Here is a 13,978-nt window from a genome sequence, read left to right on the forward strand (position 1 = left end):
ATTCATATTATAAAATTCAGTTATCTAGACATCTTGAATAAATGTATCTCATGGTTAGGTAAATTTAAAGAATCAAAGGATAAAACCTAATTTGTAAGATTTCCAAAGTTTTTTGTCTCCCCTCTTTGAAAAATGATTCTTAATATTTATAAAACAGAAGGAAAAAATGAAACTAACCATAACCTAAATTAATTATTTTATGAACTTAATAATTAGGCCAAGCTTCAAAGTTTTCAATTACTATAAAAGCAGAGAGAGGCTGTTCTTCTCTCCGAACTTGGTGAGGAATTGGCGCTCGAAGGTTCTTCTCCACAATGTTTGATCTCCATCTCTATCTGGGTTTTGCTTTGATTGCTGGGCATGATCGACCCTTCGTGCCATTGATTCTCTCGTTTTTTCTTCACTTTTTTTCTCGATTGTTGGGTTTGTTGAATGTATTATTCTTCGATCGCTGACTGGTTTCCTCTTCTTCGGTTTTAAGATGATTTTTTATTGTCTTTCTCCTGACGTAGCGTCGTGACTTCGTTCATCTTCGCCGGAAATGTCGGTCGAGGAGGAAGAGAACGCCGCAGAACTGAAGATTGGCGATGGTAAGTTGATCTTTTATAAGTTCAATTTAGAAAGACGTTGAAATGTTGCCCGGTGATGGTGAATATAGAAATTTAGTGTTTCTTTGGAAGTTCCTGGACTCTGAAATTTAGTGCTGGAATCAATTTTCGGTGTGAAAAAATTGCCTCTTTCGAGGAAATTCAATTTTTTGTCAGTAGAAGCTGTGGAACTTTGTGGGTTTATAAGAAAAGATGTCAATTTAGGTTCAACTTCCTTTCTATCTTGCCTTTCAAAATCCCGAAAGCCAGTTCGAAAATTTACAATTTTTTCTTCGAAATGATGGTTGCCTCGTTGATCCTCATCATCTCTGCTCTCCGTATGTAAATAAATGACCTTAATCTTTTTAAAAAATAACTTAAACTTTTGAAAAAAAAATAAGAACAAGATGCCTCTCTTCAATGTATTCATATGTGAACTAACTCACCTTATCCTTCTTTTTTGAGGCCAAGTGCCCGATGAACTATAACTGAGGGGCATACTAGTTAAATAAAAATCTTTTTTATGCAAATAAATGACTGAAATCTTTTAATAAGTGAATAGAATTTTAACATAAAACAAAGCGCAAGTAACGTTTCTCTTTAGTTCATTCGTTCATTGATGAACTAACTCCCCCAAGTCTTCTTTTTTATCTCGTCGATGATTATGGAAAATAAAACTTTATGTGCATTTCCTCATTGTCCCAGGATGTTTTACTTTCATATAAAATCAGTTCTTTTGTCCATCCTGTAGAATTTTTGAAGGCCAAATGTCTGATGAACTGTGAAGTGTCGCTTATTCTTGACAAAAAGTATGAGCAACTCCAAAATATGTCTGACGACCCTATGAGCCAGACTTCTCAGTAAGCCTTCTCTGTATTCTCTCTGTTTTCCAATCTAAAATTTGCTTCATTCCTCCAAAAAGCGCAATTCAATTCATTTAATTTCCTCCTCCACTTGTAACAGGGTGTTTGAAAAATCACTGCAATATGTGAAGCGCTTTAGTCGATACAAAAATGCGGAGACTGTGAAGCAAGTCCGAGAGTATCCGAAATCCGTGCATGATTTACTCACCAAACATTGAATCGTGTAAAGATTTTAAACCATACGTTTATAATTGCAATAATGTGCTAGATTTCTCAAAAATGCTTGGAAATAAGCCTGTCTTTTTCTTCATCTTAATATGGAAGTATTTTTTCTTCAGTTGCAAATTTTTTTGGAAAATTTATTATATGCAATATAATGCCTTTTATCTCTAGAAAAACTTGAAAATATTAAAGTTGAAAAGAGTAATATACATGGAAGTGCGTTTCTCTGCTCCTCAGCTAAATGAAGTATTATCTCTTTAAGTGTCTATAGGTTCATTTGTGAAATAGCAAGCAAATTTTATTTTTCCGATTAATGGTGCATTTTATTTCTTGAAAAACTTGAGAAGATTATCCTTAATAAATTTTTGTAGAGTTTTGAGCAGGAATCGATTGGCTGAATTTGAGGTATATTTATTCTTTTCACAAGGGACGGAAAAAAATCTTTAGATTGAAGACTGACAAGGATTCATTTTTCAGCTATGTGTTCTGGGAAATCTTTGCCCAGAAACCGTTGAGGAAGCTATTGCCATGGTTCCCACCATCAAGGTATGTCTATCCATCAATCTGTTTATCTTCCCACCTGAGTTTTCCAGGTTCTTATTTATAAATAGGTGACTTTTTAAAGAAAATTTTAAATTGGTAATATTTGTAAATGATATTAATTTATACATTTTCTGCTTTGATTTTGAACATATGTAATTGTTGACAGACGAGACATTTCCCTGTTGCTTATTTTTTCTTATATTAAGTGACCAGTGGCCCTAAATCAACTTAGGGGTTTTCTTCTCCCGTCATATGACCTTATTCCACTCTCTCTCTCTATGTATATATATATGTGTGTATGTATATATGCACCCTGCTAATCATAGGCTTGTCTGCTGGCATAAGGGGTATGTTATTTATCTTCAGTAATCTTTAAATATTAGGAGACATCATTTGTATAATAAATACTAAATTTTTAGGGTAAATTTCTCTCTGGCGTTTCTTGTGGGATGGGGGAAAAACCCAGGAACGCACCAAATAGTGAACTGATCATCTTCCAATTTGTGCTTTCATTCTCTCAAAATAAAATATTTATATATACTAAAATAAAATATTTGTTTTGGTTTTAGATTTTTATTTTCATAGAGATTCCTCAACCCTAACCAACTTAATCAGATCAGGCTTTTTCTCTCCTTTTTCTCTACATGCTTTTCTAAGAAGAAATCTCGTTGGTGTTGTGCCGAAAATGACTCTATTATAAATTTTGTTCACTAAATTTTAATTTCTTGTCTTAACTTAGAAGAAAACTACTTGGTTTTATTTTATTTCATTTCATGCGGCAACTTATTTGTGTAACGATGTTCTAAACAGTCCAAAGGGAGGTTCCAAGATGATGATGCTATCGATAAAATGCTGCGCGACTTGTCCATGATCAAGAAATTTGAGTAATCAACCTCACATCAGATGTGCCTAATCTATTATGTTGCGGCCTTCAACATTTTTTGAATATTTCGTATGATTAAACTCTGAACATCTCGACGCATGGGTGAAAATCTCTTAGGCATGGGGCAAATCAAACTTTGTAATCAAGGGATCAGTCAGTTTTTAGCAAAATGAAGTTGCAGAACTGAGTGGACTCTCTCTCTCTGTCTCTCTCTCTCCCTCTCTACTACTCTCTCCCTTTCTCTGTCTCTCTCTTTCTCTCTCTCCCCCTCTCTCTCCTCTCTCTCTCAATATCTTCTTTCTCTCTCTCCCTCTCCCTCTATCTCCCTTTATCTCCCCCTCTCTCCCTCTTCTCTCTATCTCTCCCTCTATCTCCCCCTCTCTCCCTCTCCCTCTCTCTTTTTTTCTCTCTCCCCCTGTCTTGCCCTCCCTCTCTCTCCCTCTCTCTCTCTCAATATCTTCTTTCTCTCTCTCCCTCTCTCTCTCAATATCTTCTTTCTCTCTCTCCCTCTCTCACACTCTCTCTCCCTCTCTCTTCCTCTCTCTCTCTCAATATCTTCTTTCTCCCTCTCCCTCTCTCTCTCTCAATATCTTCTTTCTCTCTCTTCCTCTTTGTCACTTTCTCTCTCTCCCCCTCTCTTTCCCTCTCACTCCGTCTCTCTCTCCCTCTCCCTTTCTTTTTCTCCCTCTCTCTCGCTTACTTTCCCGCTCCCTTTCTTTTTCTCCCCCTCTCTCGCTTTCTTTCTCTCTCCCTTTCTCTCCCTCTCTCCATCTCTCTCTCTCCCCCTGTCTCTCCCTCTCTCCCTCTCTCTCTCCCCCTGTCTCTCTCTCTTTCTATTTCTCTCTCTCTCCCTCTCTCTCTCTCTTTATCGCTCTCTCTCCCCCTGTCTCTCCCCCGTCGCTTTCTTTCTCTCTCTCTATTGCTCTCTCCCCTCCTGTCTCTCCCTCCCTCTCTCTTTCTTTCTCTCTCTCTTAATGTAAAATGGAGGCATTTTCATTTAGTTTTAAATTACTAAACATCATTTCTGTGAATTGAATATCATCTTGATTCTAAATACATGCAATGAAGTGTATAAGACCACTAATCAGCAAAAGTTCTCCACCATGAAAAACTAATGCAAAATTAGATGATCATAAAATTACTCATTTGACCCTGAGTGATGATCTATCTTATAACTTGAACTTGACTGTGTAGTTAGTTATCTTGCGGTGGTTGTATTGCCTTGAGTTGTAGAAACCCCTCATCATAAACAAACAAATTACAGAGTTGAAAATATGAAGTTATTTCAAGTACACATTTAACTTATGCCAAATTTAAATTATAATTTTGTAAGAAAAAAATGATGTTTGAAAATATATATGTTTCTCGTCATTCTTGATGTATTACCAATCAATATTTCAAGGTAATTTAATATATTTCCAAGAAATATTGCACCCTTGAGGGGCCATGCACATAGATAAGGACATTGCAGTTATCACTAGCTACATGGAAAGCTCTTAAGGAGACAAAGGTCCACAAGATTCAGAATCACCTGCTAAAAAGTCATGTAGAAGCTATAAATATCCCTTCCATCTCTAACTTCTTGAGGCTTTCTTCACTCAAAGCATCTCCCAGGGTGGCTTAGCTTATATTTTCTCTTTATCTATGTTGTTATGGATTATTGATCTTTATTTTTACATGCATCAATCATCCTCATATCTCCACTATTTCACTATGTCTCCATTCTCATGTTCTTGGTATGTCACATATCTTGATACCCTGTGGAAGAAAATATATTCTTAGCTGTTCGTGTACAAAGATGTTAGCTCGATCCAGGTATCATACTTGGCAGTTGTGAATGCCAGCTCTGATGTGAGTCTCCTTACTATTTTAGAGTGCTCTGTGAAGGTAAGACCAATATAATAAAGATAAAAAAATGCAAGTTTTTATCAACCAACCAAACATAAGATTAATCAACCAACATTTAACTAGTAAGATGTGAACATGTCCCCATCAATTTATTATATCTATCACATCTACCATCTACGATTACACATAGTAGGACTCTCTTTGTTTGTCTCTCTCCCACCCCCCATCTCTTCTCTTATTTTTTATATTGTTCTTTACTCTGGTTTCATCAAATTTCAATAAATCATTGATATGTTTCTTTGGAGGATCCTGATCCAAAAGGCTTCACCAAATTTCACGGCTAATGTATTATCATAGACTCAGTTCTAAATCCCTCTAAAGACTTATAAAAATTCTACCTGCCTTTACTTCCACAAGTACATTAGTACATGTCAAACTGACCAAGGGGAATTCCATTACATGAAGATAAAGTTTATCCCTCTTCTTAAAGGAGGTGGCTAAGTGATGAACCAGAAATTAGTGATAAGTAATGCCATCTAATGGCTTCAGACTTATCCACAAAAATATAATTTCCTTAGAATCATATAGTGAAATAGGGATGAATCCATAAAGAGACAGTATTGAATAAGTGTATCTCAAATTTAATTTCTTTCTTAGGGAACTTATATTTATTTAACAAATTCAATCTAGTTTAACAAAAATAAAATACTGAAATATAATTCAAAATAATTCTAGGAAGCAGGGAAAATATTTATCATAATGAACCTAACTTATTCAAATTTTATTGAATAAACTTGGGCAAATTTTAGGATTTTAAGATGAAAACTACTAACTAATTTAATTAAATACCTTAAATGTGTCTTCAACTGTGTTGGGTGATGGTTGATAGCGGTGGCGTGAAGGAAATGAATGAATGAGTTTTGTCATTGTCGATTGTTGCAGAGATGATTACATAGATAATTATTGATGGGCAGCAGAACAAAGCCATGCATGCAGAGATGAAGAAGGAGATGGAGGTCGATGTGCCTCGATGAGCGTCAGAGATGGTGGTGCATTCCAAGTGGTAAAAACCTAGCTCATCAATGATAATAATCATGGAAAAAGGATGAAAATGTGAACTTTACAGAGATAAATATCACACTACCCTCATCTTCAAGTGCCCAAGAGGTCAAGTGATACTTTCTAATTACAATTTTTTATCTAAATGTCACTCCTCCAATCTTTCATTCTTTGAATGCAAGTACAGTCTCAAATAAGATTTTGAAATCAACAAATTACCTTGGTAATAATAATTAGAAAAAAAATCCGAGGGTACCTTTTCTGTAAGGATTAAGGTGTCTTTTATAGATCATAGTCTACAGCGGTATAAAAGATGAAGGTGTTATATTTCATCCCTAAACTCCTCTATATTACTAAGTATCATCATATGAAGATGAATCATTTTTTATCATCTAATTTTCTCTCTCCTCCTTCCATGCAAAAGATTGCCAGCATGTCACAATTTATGGAAATAGTGGAAAAGGTATAAAACCTACTTAAAATTATTAAATAAACTTAAAAAAGGATCATTTACTTACGAATGTATAGACCCATAAGGTTAATGACTCACATGGGCTAATAAGCCTTATTGGGAATCTACGTTTATTATTTATATCAGCATATAAATTAATCAATCAAGGATCAATTTAACCCAATTGTTTAACTTTAAGTTGCAGCCTTTGGGGCTCAAAGCTACACCTCTAGATTTAGAATGTGGAAATGAGCATCTTAACTCTCTCATGGAACCCTACTATCATCGGCTACCATATATATTATCCACTTAGCTCCTAAGATGACTTAGGGTATGATCAATTGTCAAATCCTAATATTTCCTCTAGTTAGAAGTTATGCATTGGGAAATCAATAGAGATCTCTTGTCTAATATTCTACTACATAGCCAATGACTTCATTTTATGACCTTCCTTGACATGTCTCCTCAGGCGACAGTTTGGAATGACATGATGAGGAACACATAGGTCATAGTCAAAACACAACTGTCAATCCGTATTTGGTGTCTTAGGTTTGAGAACCACTTAAAAAATCATGACGTGAATCAACCTCATTCATAGTATGGTATAATACCAGTTAGGTATTAATATAACCAATTTAGTGAACATTTTCCCCCTAAAGAGCACCCACTAACCATCCTTATTGTTTCCACACCAATGGGTACGGGATCTCCCCTGCTCATCATGTAAGTGGAACTAGATTTTGGTATTCTAATCAGATTTTTATATCCTTCTCAATTTCATTTCAATAAGATTATTTATAATATGTCATTTATGAAAAGTGATATATGTATTATGCTCTCATAGTAGTTCACTTAGGTAGGTAATGTATTCATAGACTTCATTATAAGTATCACATGTGAATTATAATGGGAGTAGTTCTATCAACAAACTTAAATTAAGATACAAAATTAGACACTAGTGAGCTGGCCCATATGTTTCCGTCATTTATCACAATATTTTCATGATTGAATTTTTCATTTCCTGTATTCATGGACACCATTTATAAGCATTGCACATCCATCTTAGTGAATTTATTATTTAAATAAATATTAAAATAGATGTGAAATGTGTGGTTGGATTGGAAGACACATATTATCAACATTCTCTCACTTCTAATTTACTTTGTCCCTTTTATGGATGGTTACGATAAGTTCACCCCTCTTTATCCCTTGAAGCACCAAAGTGATGTCTGCAATGATTTTTATGACTTAAAAAATGATAGTAAAAATTTTCAACCTCCGTCGAGGTATTCAAATATCACTTGGTTAATTTCATGCACTCATTCCCTGTCTCAATGAAAAGGGAATTACACAAAGAATTTCCTTCCTTCATACACCTAAGCAGAATAAGACTGCACAAAGGAAACACAAGCGTATTATAGAATCTTCTATGTGAACAGAATGTTGTGATGAAGATACGTCTACTGCTGTTTTTTTATCAATTTTATGCCCTAAAAATTGTATGTCTAATGAAGCTACATCTAAAAATAAATATGTTGTAGCTTGTATCACATAACATACATAACTACCTAGGTTTAAAGTTTGTTCTTATTAATAAAGATAAAAGGAATCCGCTAAATTAACACACAAGTAGTTGGTGCTATACACACATATATAATCAACAAATTAAAGAAGGGTTCTTGCTCACATTACCCGAAATTGGAGATTTTGGATGGGATAAGTTTCATCTAATTTGAAAAACTTGGATAATGATGGAGTTTCATCGCATAAATAATAAATACCTTACCAGAGTTTTCTTGATATGCTACACAAACAGGAGACTTTGAATGGAAGTACTTTTCTGGTTTTAAGGTAAAAATAAAAAATATTGAGGCAGAATCATAGGGTCATATCTAATAACACAAATTTGGAGACTTTTATAGAATTTCATTACATACAAAAATAAAAAAATGGTTTTTCTTGATTATATTTGACAAACATGGAGACTTGGGATGCAAATACTGACTGGTCTTGAGTAAATATGAATTTTAAAAGTCAGAAGGATAAATTGTATCAAATAATGCAAAAAAGAGACTTTAAGAGAGCTTTATGACATAAATAATTACAACAAATAATGGCCATGGCCTTAAAGAAAGATATCTCAAGAGAGATGAAACTATTGCATAAAGGTACCAACAAGATGACTATTGACCGCTCTGCTCAAAGGGGGTAACTGGTCAAAACTCTTCAACTTGACCTCTTTGCTTGAGCCTGAGTGAGAGGACAACTTTGATGACTGTAGACAATATGCAAAAGCAGATGAGACACATGGAGCGAGAGGGGATTTGAGATTGGCCATGTGGGGTGGGAAGCGGTAGTGGGGAGGGGGAGTAGGAGGGTGAAGTGGAAGCAAGGATGCCCCGAGTTGAATTTCAGTCTTCTGATAAAAAATATAATATAAATATTTTATAAATTAATTCCGATCCCTACCTAGTTTGATCCTCACACCTAATCCAACCCAGTTGACTAGTCCACCCTAAAATGACAGAGCAATAGTCCCAGGTCCTCTCTGATCATTCCCCAATCCTAAATGTCCACTCCTACTCCTATGGTCCCATAGGAATATTCACTAGTCAATCCATGGATGCAGACTACAAGAAAAAGCTTCCTGGAAATTCTCAATGTAAACATGAAATTAGGTCATAATGGATTCACAATGTTTTCCCTCTCATTAACGTGAAACGTATCCCTAAACATAAGAGGTGGATACTGATAAGCCTAAAAATGATGTGTAAATATGTCATTGATTTAGCGTTTAGACTTATACATAAAAATTTATAAATACCCTTAATCACTAAATACATAATATAGGGAAAGCAAGGGGTCGAACCACAGGGAGGCAACAAGCAAGAATCTTATCAAACTTTTTTAATAAATTAATTCAAGAATGAATAAATTTTGCAATTAACAAAACTTAATTATATTTAATTATGTTTTTAATTAATCAGAACTAAGCAGAAACTTAATTTTGATTTTGAATATTTTTGGTTAAAACACTCAAGATAGTATAATTTCAATTATAAGATCAGATTAATTCGGATTATTAATTTCCCAATTATCATAATTTTTGAGACAATTTTAATGAATTAAAATTGGGAATTTAATAATCAAGAAAGGAATTTTGAAATTGGACTTCAAGATGGATGAACTTTCGAATCAAATTTTATATTTAGGTTTTTAATATATTAAATTAAATTTCCAAAAAATCAATTTTGAAATCTAGAGAGAGAAAATAGGAGGTCAAACCTAGAGAGAGAAAGTGAAGAATTTTTGGAAAAAAGGGAAATACGATCCTAAATTAAAATTCTAACAATGCAGAAATGTTCAAAATTGATGTAGAACTAAAAATTAAAGCCAGATCTCGAATCAGAATCAAAATGCAATGCTAATTTCATTCAAAACCACTTCTAGGGCATGTACATTTTGCCCAGGCCTTGGCATTTTAGAATCGTTCAAGAAGAAGTTCAAAATAAAAATCAGAAACTTACAAATTTGAATGCAGGATCAAGATCTGTCAACTTCCAAAGCAACTCCTGTGTCCTTCCTAGCCAAATCCTTGGGGAGAGCTTCCAAAAGTAAATTTTTGCCTTTTCCAGACCTCTATTTAAAGATCCAAACGTAGGGATTGTAGAGGGGGAAAAGACAAATATGCCCTCAAAATTTCATCCCAGTCGGACGTCTAGATCTCAAGATATCGTTGTTTTACTGAGGAATAATCCTAGCCATTTGATTACTTTATCTCTCCAAGAAACTAGGAAAAATGGCATTTCCTGATTGGTTGCCGCATTCATTCTCAATTTCCACCTTTCTCGGATCGCATTCTGACGATTCGTTGTCCGTGTCCAAAGCACGCAATCATTGGATAATTGAAGCTCCTTTTGAATGGCTAAAAATAAGCCACGTCACCCTCGTCAGAGCCTACAAAAATAAAAAATAAAAAAAGAGGTGAGCTTACCGCCCTTTTATGTAATATACGCAGCGTTGATTTCTGCGTGCATTTAATGCACACGGCGAATCGACGCCACATATATTAAATAAAATGACTTCTCCTATATAAACACGTCCATCAATTCCCGCGTGCAATCAATGCACGCGGCTAACCGACTAGACGTAGGAGAAAGTACATTATAAATGCACGCGGCAATTTCTTTGTTTGTTTTATACTCAATGCACGCGTGTCGGTTGCCGTGTGTGATAATATGCAAATATGAGCTAAATAAATGCTAATTTAATCATATTTTTGGGTTCTTAATGCATAAAACATTAATTTTTAAGCATGTTATTGTGATTTTTGGTTAAAATAATAAATTCCTTAAATTTCAAGTTAAATAACACTTCTAATAAATATTTAGGTCAATTTTTACATTTTAAATGTTTTTAAAATGAATTTTTAAAAGGAGTTAAATATTTTAATTGACCTATTTCTACTAATAAAAAGAAATTAAAAGATAAAACTTATTTTTGAATCAATAGAATATTTTTTGCATATTAATAAATAGTTTTTAGGATTTATTGCAATTTGTTTTTAATAAAAAATCTTTTTTTTCTCATAAAATGGCCCTTATTGGGCCATTTTAAGCGCTAACGGCATTTGTGAGTGGCGCAGAGCACAGAGGATGGCGCCAGCCAATCAGCAGGCGCATGGCGCCTTTGGTGGTGACACGCACGCACGGGCGCCATGTGTGTCGCACATCACATGCAGCACGGAGCGCAACATACGCCGCATGACGTGGACCAATCACGTCCAACTTATCTTGTACTGGTGCGGCGCGACGTGGACCAATAAAAATGCAGATCGAGATGAGCTGGCAACATTTTCTCCGTGCGTTCCGCATGCACGCACCTCCGTGTGCACGATGGCCAGCGCTATGGACAAAATTAGTAACGCAATCGGAAGAACATGTTCTTCCGATTCCGCGGTGATAAAAAGCAAGAATTGAAAGATTAAAGGCATTCTTGATTTTTAAAGCTCAAGGAGAGATCCCTAGCTCCCTTGAAGACTCAAGATTCAACCAAGAGGAATTGGAAGCTCAATTAGTGGAAGAAATTCGCATATCTATAGCCGCAAATTTCAGGAATTTCAAGTCAAATTTGGAGGAAAATCTGTGGCGTTCGTTGCTCGAAGTTCGCGTGAATCAAGTCTACACTACTCTTGGTACTCCTAGGCACAATTTGAATTCAATCTGCCGTTAATTTCACGTTCAAATCTTCAAAAAACCATAGTTTATTTCCGTTCGCCGTTTCTTCTTAATTTCCAATTTTAGTCATTTTAATTCGTAGATTTTAGTTCATTTTAGAATCATTAAGGGTTAACAGATTATAAATTCCTATTCCGAATCCTACTGTCCCTTGAATCACATTAAAATCGTGAATCATATTCACGATTTCATACTTCTTAAATTATCAAATCGTGAATCATATTCACGATGTGCTCTTTTAGGACATTTTTGCAATTTCAAATTAATTTGGATAAAATAAAAATATATAAAAAATGCTCTTAATAATAGCATAATAGTTAGTTTTTTTATTCTTTAAAAATAGTAAAGCACCTGATAAACGAAACAAATTAAAGAAATACACAAAATTAGAGTTAAATCTACCTGAGAAATCGATTTCAAATTCATTAAAAAGAACAAAAAAAGTATAATTCAAAACAATTAAAAATTTTAAATCAAATATAAAGATAAACTTAAGTGATTTTATATCTCTGTTATTTAATAACAGAGAATCATTAAAATCATTTAAGTTTAAAAGGATAGAATGTTAGTTAAAATTTACGAGTATTAGCATTTAAATAAGAAACTAAAACATCATTTCATTTAGGTTTCAAATTCAAAACCCTAATTAGAAAGAAAATAGAATATTTACCACCGCCTCACTAGCGTTCGATCCCTTATGCATTAAGGGATATATAAATTTTAGTGATTAAGTTCGAAAAACCCCTAAATAACAACATATAAACACGTATTTTTGAGCTTATCAGCGTGCATTTAATGCACGCAGCTAACCGACTGCAGTACGAGGAATATAAATGCACGAAAAATAAAATTAAAAAGACGTACCTTTCTCTCGCCTTCCGCACCACGTAGCTCCATATGATTAAATGATTTGCTCATTATGGCATTGCGATTTGTGATGCCATAATAAGTCAATAATGCTCTCTCTCTCTCTTTCTCTTAATATTATTTTAATAATATTCATCCCTTTATTCACTCGAATTTTGGCTGAATGACGTGGATGCCCCTTGATATATTTATAAATATATTATAAATTACCAAATAAATATGTATTATTTATATGTAAAAAAATCATTTCTTAACTAAATATTGGTCAGAAATTATATAAAAATATGGAAAAATTCCAGAAAAATTAGGAAAGCCCTTACCAACCTTTAACCAAGTATTTAAGGCCCTGTAAAAAGTATTTCTTCAATTAAATGAGGTTAAATACCATGTAAAAAATGATAAAAATTAGAAATAAAAGTAAAATCAAAGTGTAAGTCATTTATCTCCATTTTTATATGATAACATGCAAATATGGTCATTAAAACACATAAAATAATTTAAAATTCATCAATTAATCATGTTAATTTGCAAGTTATCATATACAGGGGGAGAGAGTGAGTGGGAATGAGAGCGAGGGGGGGGAGACAAGTTTAGAGAGAGAGAGAGGAAGGATAGAGAGAGACAAGTGAATAGGGGGAGAGAGAGAGTGGATAGAGGGAGAGAGTAAGAGAGGTGGAGAGAGAAAGGGTGGGTAGAGAGAGAGAGAGGTGGATTGAGGGAGGGAGAAAGATGAGTCGATAGAGGGAGTAGGGTTTGACAATCCCAGTTTGGTCTGGGTTTTTAGCAAAGACCTAAACCTTACCTAAAGTCAGGTCTGATTTTGGTCCATTCATGTGTGGTCCTGGTCCGGTTTGGTCCTGGTCTGGTCAGTTTGACTTGTCAATGTCAAAGACAAACAAGAAAATTTATGTTGATGGTCAGGTAGAAAATTTATATCAACACAATGAAGCTTTAAAACTTCTGGTAATGAATGCCTTGTTGCCTCCCTCTAAATTTTACAAAAAAATTAAATGAATATTTAACAATTTACTTACGGTCCTGTTTGGACCTAAACCTACCAGAACAACTGGTCCACCCTCAAATGGATGACCTACAGTCCTAATTCGGTTTGATGTGAATGGTCCTCAGTCCTAAATGTCCAACCCTAAGAGGGAGAGAGTAAGAGAGAGGTGGAAAGAGAGAGGGGTGGATAGAGAGAGAGTAAGAGAGAGGTGGAGAGAGATAGAGCGCGTGGGGGTGAGAGAGGGGTGGATAGAGAGGGAGAGCGGGAATGAGAGTGATAGGTGGATAGAGGGAGAGAGAGTGGGATTGGGAGAGGGATGGATACAGAAGGACACGGTCTGACCAAAGTTCGGTCAGACTAACCGAACAAAACAGTTGGTCGGCCATTTTAGGGCTGACCAAACATTTGGTTTGGG

The 13,978-nt window shown here is 34.8% G+C and overlaps 1 protein-coding gene across 2 annotated transcripts; it reads left to right on the top strand.

Annotated features, from left to right (window-relative positions):
- Positions 1-247: 247 nt before the first annotated feature.
- Positions 248-3,281, top strand: NRPB4 (RNA polymerase II, Rpb4, core protein). Of its 2 annotated transcripts, none has more exons than XM_078575939.1 (7): positions 248-301; positions 513-590; positions 1,339-1,447; positions 1,551-1,628; positions 2,044-2,077; positions 2,150-2,218; positions 3,026-3,281. In XM_078575939.1, exons 2-7 carry the CDS (start codon positions 542-544, stop codon positions 3,101-3,103), a joined length of 417 nt encoding a protein of 138 aa, XP_078432065.1. In that variant the 5' UTR covers positions 248-301; positions 513-541; the 3' UTR covers positions 3,104-3,281. The 2 variants fall into 2 exon arrangements, with proteins under 2 accessions (XP_078432065.1, XP_078432064.1); XM_078575938.1 differs by having other exon boundaries at positions 250-316.
- Positions 3,282-13,978: the final 10,697 nt, after the last annotated feature.

The sequence above is a fragment of the Wolffia australiana genome, chromosome 5 (genome assembly GCF_029677425.1).
Source record: "Wolffia australiana isolate 7733 chromosome 5, ASM2967742v1".
Lineage (NCBI taxonomy): Eukaryota > Viridiplantae > Streptophyta > Magnoliopsida > Alismatales > Araceae > Wolffia > Wolffia australiana.

Excerpts from the sequence above, each read along its gene's own strand:
- NRPB4 (XM_078575939.1), top strand. The coding sequence starts at position 542 with ATGTCGGTCGAGGAGGAAGAGAACGCCGCAGAACTGAAGATTGGCGAT. Across the intron at positions 591-1,338 it reads AGAACTGAAGATTGGCGATG|AATTTTTGAAGGCCAAATGT; the intron begins GTAAGTTGATCT and ends TCCATCCTGTAG. Across the intron at positions 2,219-3,025 it reads CCATGGTTCCCACCATCAAG|TCCAAAGGGAGGTTCCAAGA; the intron begins GTATGTCTATCC and ends TGTTCTAAACAG.